The 8,713-nt window shown below is 41.5% G+C and overlaps 1 protein-coding gene across 1 annotated transcript in view; it reads right to left on the reverse strand.

The window, feature by feature from the left end:
- The window catches only part of prdm1a (PR domain containing 1a, with ZNF domain), a 12,971-nt gene extending 5,687 nt beyond the window's left edge, over positions 1 to 7,284 (reverse strand). Inside the window, exons 1-4 of the mRNA XM_024258201.2 lie at positions 6,832 to 7,284; positions 4,305 to 4,637; positions 2,476 to 2,595; positions 1,629 to 1,881 (exon numbers count right to left, since the gene is read on the reverse strand). Of these exons, the coding sequence (XP_024113969.1) occupies positions 1,629 to 1,881; positions 2,476 to 2,595; positions 4,305 to 4,637; positions 6,832 to 6,858 (733 nt within the window). The 5' untranslated portion in view covers positions 6,859 to 7,284. The remainder of the gene's footprint in view (positions 1 to 1,628; positions 1,882 to 2,475; positions 2,596 to 4,304; positions 4,638 to 6,831) is intronic.
- Between the last annotated feature and the right edge of the window lie 1,429 nt (positions 7,285 to 8,713).

Genomic DNA, 8,713 nt, shown 5'->3' on the forward strand with positions numbered 1-8,713 from the left:
TTTTGAGAAAATAAACTTTTATGGAGAGTAAAATACTGAAAGTAATTTAAGGTTTAACTTGATTTCTTCTGGATTAATGTTCCTGCCTGTTTTTATAGTAATATTAAAAGTTACATTTTTAAAGTCAAAAAATGTAGCTTCAGTGTGTTCAATAAATGTTCATCCTGTTTGGCCCGCAATCTAAGGTGTGTTTTGGATTTTGTCCCCCTGTGTGGAACAAAAATGGCTAGCAATATCGTAGCTATCAGATTTTTTCCACACCTGACGAGGAAAACAAAGACGCACATGGATCTATTTGACAACAAGTGGATGCACAAGAATGGAATGGCCCGTTCAGACTATTTTCGACATCACAAATCCAAAACTGATTTTTTCTCTGGTCCTGATTCACAATGATTTGACTAAATAAATACTCAAAAATGCAATTTTAAGCTTAATTTTCTAAATATATCCCCTTCATCAACCGAAAATTAAAAATTTTCATTGTATAATAAATAGTTATTAATGATAATATCCCCTTACCTCACAGTTTTAAGGGTTTTTAGTAGCTACTGCTTATGAAGGTTTATTCTTCCAAAGTGTCTTTCAAGTAGCAAAAAAAAAAAAAATGGAGTCTAGTGGCTTACTGCTGCTTTTTCCTCCTTTACCTTTTGGCCTTTTAACTATTTCAGTTCAACATTACTTTGTGGGAGTGGTTTTCTTGGTTTTACTCAGGCTGTGCCATGACTTATTCTGTAAAACCAACTTCTGGCGAGCCACAGCAACAGTCATACTCATTTGAGCAACTCATTAGACCCTAAAAGCCCAAAGCTTTTTGGTTTGCAACAAAAGGCACTAATCCATTACAAGATATATGGCATTTTACACAATGTGTTAGGGGAATTGGGGGGGGGTCTAAAGTGAACGGACTGGGGATTCCTCCTGCCCCTTAGGTCATGCGCATTTTTTCCCCTGGCAGTGGAGTCGCTCTGGCTGGCCGGTCCCTCTGCCACCCTCACACTACTATTAGGCCACAGTCACACCTGGAAAGCCGTGAGCTCCCACTCTGTCTTTGTTTTCCTCTCAGCTTGCGCTCTTTGATCCGCTCAGCCCCGAGTGGATAAGTGCCGTTGTAGTTGCTGTGTCGTGAAAGTGTATGTCGAGGGTTTTTGTGTGTGCAAAAGTGATCACAATTGTGAGTACAGAGGAACATTAAGTTGTCTTCCTCATAAAAAAAGGTCAGTGAAGCACGGAGTCGAGCAAACACACTCTGTCTCTGCTCCTTTTATTGAGGTTGTGTGTGCGCCAGCTTTTAAGTTGAAAGCGGGTCTTTAAGTGTGGAAGACTGTGGCATTAGGGGCCGTATCCCTCTGTGTGTAATTACACTGTCACAGGCGCGCACGCAAAAATACAACGATGGCACTGACAGAGATGAAAGGTTGTTGCTCTTGTACTTTTGTGTGTGTGTTAGATAATGACAGGCTAACGTTCAGAGAGGAAGGAGACAGAGCAGCGCACAAAAACAGTTATGCTTTTACCAGCGCCAACAGGACACATGCGAGCTCACTATTGATTTTGTGTTTCCACGCCTGTCTTAAAAACAGCCGAAAAGATTGCTCAAACGTAATTTAAGAAGTTCCCAAACTTACTGAGCTTCTGCATCATCAGCTCCCCCGAGGACGGGTACCGCAGGCGACGGGCAAACTCGTGGCAGTACCACACCAGCAGCTCGGCACCGGCGGGGACGGGCTTCACCGTGTAGAAGTAAATCTCCATGCCGTTCTGACACGCCGCCAGGTTCTGCTCCGCGGCGGAGTGAGCCGGGTTCACGTAGCGCATCCAGTTGGACCGGGTCTCGTCCAGGCCGTCCACAAAGTGGTGAAACTCGCCGTCAGCATAGATCTGGAACCAAAAAAAAATAAAAATAAGTTAAATTACGTAAAGATCTTTGAGACCTCTGTCTGTTATTCACCTAATCTCACCACCTGAGTCTGTAAAGGGAGGGATTCTCTTATATTGCGAGAGGGAACAGCAGCTTGTTTTCGAGTCATTTTTCATCTGAACTCTCCACGCTCTGCTCTCACTACGTGTGAGAAAGTCAGATATGAGCATGAACGGAACACCTTCATGACTGCCTGCTTGTGGTTAAACTCTTTTCAAGCAAGTCCACCCCTTCTCACACACACACCTAACCGTGTGGGGCGGGCAGGTTGTTGGTGTGTGTGCATTGTCTCACTCAGTTACCGGTAGTGATGGTTCTAAGTGTGCGAGCGTACGTGCGCTTACAGGAACCCCGGTGTGACAAGCTATTTGTGTGACGATGACATCACATCCCCGTGTCTTTTCCTCGTACACACACACACAGAAAACAGCAAGCCCAGCAGCTTCCTGTTCCACTGACTGACTTTAGATGTGCGTGACGTCACAGGAAGGGGTCCCTCCGGCTTCTGAGGAAATGCGCGCACGCTGTTTTGTGTTTTCGAGCGGCACACTCACCCTCCAGAAGTATTTGCGGTTGGCGTCTTTGGGTACGCTGTCGGCCGTGTAGATCTCGCCCACCAGAGGGCCGAAGCGTGTTCCTTGGGGGATGTATTCTCTGCTGCACACGCCGACCACCTGCACGCAGACGAGCAGTCATTAGGAAATTTGCAACTGGAATAGGGTGATGTTGATCATTCGAGTGTACAGTGTTGATATTGACGTGCACATCCATCATTGAAGGCTCACTTCAAATCAGACAGAATGAGCGACGACTTCAGCCGAGGTCGAGCGTCTTTATCCGACTGAAGAGAACCTAAAATCTCTCCTCTCTTGTTCTTGTCACACCTACACCGTTTGCCACATCAAACCAAAACCACTGCCGCTTCAGACACCTCAAGGGAAGACATCGAGATATCAAAAAACCTTTTTTTTTTCTTCCTCATCTGATACAATCAAAGATGAAGGGGTGAGAATCAGACGGGGAGGAAGAGGAGAAAAGCGAGGGATTATGCGCTGGCTGCAATTCAGGCTCCAGCCATGGAGGGAAAGGAGACGCACGTTTTTTATGCTAAACCCACACAAACACAAGTCCTTTCCAAGCCGTGATGTGGGAAATCCCCCTTTCCTCTTTTCCCTCAAAAGGACCAGACATGAGTCTGCGATGGCTTGTGTGCTCAACTTTTTTTTTTGATCATTAACAGGATTTTAACAATGCTCTCCCTCTTCCTTTGAACCAAAACATGGCTTTCTTTGATCAGCTTTTCCTTCTTCCTCTCCTCCTCACGACGAATATGAGCTGATAGCATATCAGCTCGTAAAGAAAACACTCGTCTTTTTATTTCTTTCTTGCTTTGGTTTCCCCTTGATAAAACCCTGATGAGAAAATCCATGTGATCACGCCGTTTTTTCCGCCGCAGTGTCAAAATTGACAGATTTGTAATCTCTTAACCTGCAGTCATGCACTTCTTTTTTTAGGTCCAGAGATGCTCTGGAAAAACAGAGCATGCAGAGCGTGCACGCTGGCTTTTGTACCTCAAGACCTGAGCAAATCGACGATGAAACAGACAGCCAAGGAAAGTTTATGTTTGCTCTTTTAGTCACTTGATTGATTGTGAAACACTATTCAGTGTCATGGCAATCAAAGCTGTGGAAAAGACTCATCTCCAGATGTTAATGTCAAACACATTTGCCTGCTCAGACACTCGACACCCTCTGTTTTTCGCTTCATCACGTCGCCACTGTCATTTTGATTCTGAGTATTATCTCGCTGTTATCCAACCTCGGGTTCAACCTTTGACTGTCTGACATTTTGACTTTTTTCACTTCCAGTTTGATCAGGAAAAAGTGTTATCCTTGTCTGTTTTTGGAGATTTAAAGATGTGCTATTCAAGTAAATGAGATTACATTTTATCACTGGAAGAAAGACAAAAATAAATCCTAAGATGTGAGCGTTTTAATGCAACAAGTGACTCGACATGAGCAGATGCTTCTGTTAAGGTGCTGTGGAGCGCCCCCTGCTGGCTGGAATTGAAGCTTCAGGTATAATGAAGTGCTCTCCTGGGACTGAGCCAGCTTTTTCTCACATGATAAATGAGTTTTCATGGACGGATGCAAACCGATGAGGAGGCATTGTTGGTGTGTTTGTGTGCAAATCCAGCTTCTTTCACCAACACACTCATTCCCATGGAGGGGCTTTGCTGTGAGTGTGGAGACTTTACAAGATGCGACCCCCCCCTCTTCCCACATGACCCACAACTGACTCATTTGTGTGAGAGCGTGCGCATGCCTTTCTCTGTCAAATGTTGTGACTGCAGAGAAAGTTTGTGTGTGTGTCAGATACTGACCTCCTTGCTGCCCGCCTTGTGTTTGAAGGCGAGATTTCGCGGCAGCGACACTTCCGCTCTTGTCGTGGTCATCGCCCCGTCGCCGTCTGGGGTCGCCTCCCACGGCGTGTCTTGGACGATGTACGTGCACTTCTTCTCAAACTCCGTGTCGGTCCACGTGCTCATGTCCGTCTCCTCCATCTCCACGTCCACGTCCGTGTCGGTCATGGTCTCGGCTCCGTCGGACAGCGTGCTGCTGGTGGTGGCGGCGGAGGCCATTTTGGGGTGCGTGTCGTCCTGCTCCATGGTGTGCGCCCCCTCACTGGTCAATGTGGCCGAGCTATGAGAGGTCGCCTTTACAAGAAGGACACAAAAGAGAAGTTTGTTATTTCTATGATCCGGTGAAAGTCAAAGAGCAGACGGAGGTAGAAAAAGAGAAAAAGAAATCAAAACACAGGGTGAAAGCAGTGAAAGCTAAAAAAAGAAAGAAGGGTGTGTTCGTGAGGAGATAAGAGCTTAAACTGAAAAAAACAAGAGAGATAAAAATCAATGATGAAATAAGGAAAGCCAAAAAAAGGAGAGGAGGATCAGTGATTATTGTGTAGTGACTCACAAAAGGAAAGAGTCACTAATGTTAGTGTCACACACAAAGAAACGGACAGGAAGCTACTCGTCGAGTGAACCATTTAGACTAAATGTTAACTAATTTGGGAAACAATTAGGGGCTTCATTCATGACTTCAGCAGAGGGTTAATTCCATCTGATAACCATCTACAATGAGAATTATTGTCTATACAAATATCCAAACCAATGATCCTATTTTTCCTTCACCAATTTTTTTATTTTATTGAATTGTGTGACTGTTTTAAATCATAAAAAATAAGTTTTCTTATGAAAGTAAAACATGGATTTGGAAAAAAAGCATAAAAAAATCCCAATTTATGTGAACAATTAGATATTTTTTTATGCACATGATTATAAAAGTAGAATATATGTAAGAAACAGGCAATCTACATCTTTAAAAATATTTTTATAAATTAAAATTGCTTAAAGTTAGCAAAAATATGGAGAAAAATAAAACTTTTAAAATATTTATTTCTATATTTGCCAGTTTTCTGCATATTTTGTGGAAGTTTTTCCACTTCAGAGCTTCATATTTAAGCAAAATCACTGAGTTGACTTCCACATTAGGGATGTAATATCTCCAGTGTTTCCTTGCTCTGGACCCCCCCTCCTCCCCATCGGTCCCTGGGGTTGAAGACAGAGGAAGGAAATGCTGTCTGTGTCTGAATGAAGCTAAAATTGGAAGCAGAGTGGCAAAGCAGCGGAACCGGCAAATCATCCCGACTCCCTGCCTTGTGTGTGCGTGTGCTGGTAATGGACAGGGGGGAGTAATGAGGAAGGGAGCGTCAAAAACTTTTCCATTTGGGGGGCCACAGCAGCGCAAACAAAACTTCAAACATGATCCCACCCAAGACAATCCCACACACACACAGACAGATTTCCACTCTGGGATATGAGCTCGTCCCACGCAGACGCGAGGGGAACGTCAGTGACCACTCTGAAAGTTCTTCTTCAAGATAAAAGAAGGATTTCATATTTGACTCGAGTCATGAGTGACTAAATTTATCATTTTTTTCTCAGAAAATAAAATTTTTAATTCTTTATTGCTGCATGAAAACTTAATTTAGGCTTTTGTGCAAATAAAACTCACTCTTAAACACCTGCAATGCTAAATTAATTCCCATACATGTTTTAACAAGTTATTTTAAACACGTTAACACACGCAAACTGTGATTTTATCCGTAACTATAAGAAAAATACCAGAAAATTTGAAAAATACAAAAACAGATTTGAAAATATTTCCATCAAGAATGAGCGATTTCCGTAAATCAGCAGCAGAGCAACAACAGTTTCAGCTCCATCTGCCATTTAAATGAGGCACATTAAAACACTAAATATTCTTCTTATTATTTGAGCTCTCAGCAGAAGTCAGAAACTTCTTTTGCATTACAGCTGCAACATCGAAAACTAATACTGAAACCATCAACCAAGTCACAATCCAGCTTTCAGACATCCTGGCTAACTGAAAACACAACAGCTGAGGGGACAGGAATTAATAATTGAAAAACAAATTCACACCTTAAAATTGCCTTTAAGGGGAAGGTCAAGAAACTATATGAAAAAACAGCTTTCAGTTTCATGGCTGAGTGACCTCTCCCTCTTCACTTTCTGTCCAGATGTTTCAATTTATTAAAACTACTTAAAAACACACACAAATAAAAGAGAAAAAACTCTAAATTACAAGAAACAATTATAGAAAATAATAATAATAATAATTAAAAGTTACAACCTTGTTCAAGTCCATAAATCGATTTTTCAAATTAAAAAATAAAGTTTTAAATTGAATGAATTTAGATAAATAATTGTCCAGAATTTTTGTTCTTTGAAAAACTTATAAACAAAATTAGAAAAAAGGGGAAAAGTTTAAATATAAAAGAAAGAATACACACAATAAAATTGTGTTTTTGTATAAATCTGGACTGACCGTGTAACTTTGCTCCCATCCACACATAAGGACGAGCCGTGGGATCTCCGCGCGCGTGGGACAGGTGCAGTTCTCCCCTCTGGGTTCCTCTGGCTCCGCGCGCCGATACTCCACTGTGTCCTGAGCGTCCGTGCGCGAGCGCTGAAGTGAGCGCAGGAGAGCACTGTGATCCACTCAGAGTCTTGTTTGCAAATGCCTCACAGTCTACATGTCTCTGCTCTTAGCCCAGAAAACTTAAAGCCACGCCCACTCATTCCAGACTCCGCCCAGCAGTCGTTTTTTGTCTTCTTCCTCCTGCGCTTTCACCTGAGGGCGCGCGCGTCCGCATCTCTCCAAGCGCGCGCACTTCATTTGGAGGAAATCATTTTATTTTCTCATATTTTTGTGTTTGAATTGAAATGTCTTTAAAAATGAGCCACACTCTCTTGGACGTGCGCGTGCCATTGTGTGCGTTTGTTGGGAAGAAACACTGAGTCACTGCTGTCACAGGATGTCTCTCTTCCCCAGGATGCTCACGCGCACGCCCGTGCACCCACGCCGGTGGCCTCTAGGGGGCAGACCGGGTCTGTTCTGGGCCCCGAAGAAATCTCAGTGTGTTTCAGTCAAACGCTGTTGTGTAAATTCAGTGTTTGTCACCATTTCTCTGATGTTTTTGTGTGATGTAACCGCTCTCCATGCTCATGACATCCCACATTCCCCCTTATCTTTGCTTTAACTCTTTAACATTTACACAAAAACATATTTTCATCCACACACTTAGAACTCCATTGTTAAAAAATAACTCAATTTAGGTTTTTGTTAACACAACACTGAGGTTAAAAAGGATTTAACTTTTTAAAAAAGTAATTTAAACTCAGAAAAAAATAAAAACGACTCAGAAAATAAACATAAATTCAGTTAAAATGAAAACTTTAATTGCATTGACCCAAAAATAGATAAATGACCCAAGAATTGGTTTCTCCTCCAAGAATAATATTTCTCCTTTTCAGTCCAGTGTTTACTGTAATATCAGGTAGATTTTTAAATATAAAACTAGCATTTTAACACTTTTATGACACATTTTCTGTTTTAATTGGTTAAAGAAGCTGACAGAAGGGCTTTAAAATTTGTTTTTCTTGTTAATGGGTTGTGATATAGACGTTGCACAACAGTTTCTATGCACAGAGAGGATCTCGAATTTCCTTTTGAGGAAGAATTTCTTCCCTTACTAACCATCAATTTAAATATAAAACATTACAGATATTTTTGCAACATAAATTTCAACAAAAACATGTTTTTAAACACATTACTTCCATTACAGCTGTAAAAGTATGTTTTTATTTTTACAATAAATGTGGAATACATAGGGAACAGATATACATGGTGTCACCAAATAAACTGAAACCTCAAAATAAATCCTGCTTCTGCTATTGCAAAATGTTTTTATTACATTTTTAACCTCTTATATTACCACTTTCTGCTTAACGGAGACCTGTAAAAGAGAATTAATAAATGCAGAGTAAACAAGAGCTCATGTCCTAAGAGGTAATGCCAATTTAATCTCTATTTTTTACCTTCAACAATATAATTTTGCTTTTTAAACAAATCAACAAAGTTATTCAATGATTCTTGTTTTAAAAGTTGAGTTACTGAAAGTTAGTTGCAGCTTCTGCACTTGTTGAACTCTCATTCCTCACTTTTCTGATCTTGTTTCTCTCCTTGTCTACTTCATGTTTAACTTTTTCTGTCTGTTTGACTCCAGTCACGTCATGCAGAAAACTCAAAAACTCTCTCTCACCCTGTTATGACAAAAGCTCCTTCTCTTACTAACACTGGAAATTCCCGTCTAATTGTCCTCCTGACTCCCTCAATTTACTTCCCACTCAGTCATCTTCCTCCTCTC

This window comes from Oryzias melastigma, linkage group LG16, assembly GCF_002922805.2.
Source record: "Oryzias melastigma strain HK-1 linkage group LG16, ASM292280v2, whole genome shotgun sequence".
In the NCBI taxonomy this organism is placed as follows: domain Eukaryota; kingdom Metazoa; phylum Chordata; class Actinopteri; order Beloniformes; family Adrianichthyidae; genus Oryzias; species Oryzias melastigma.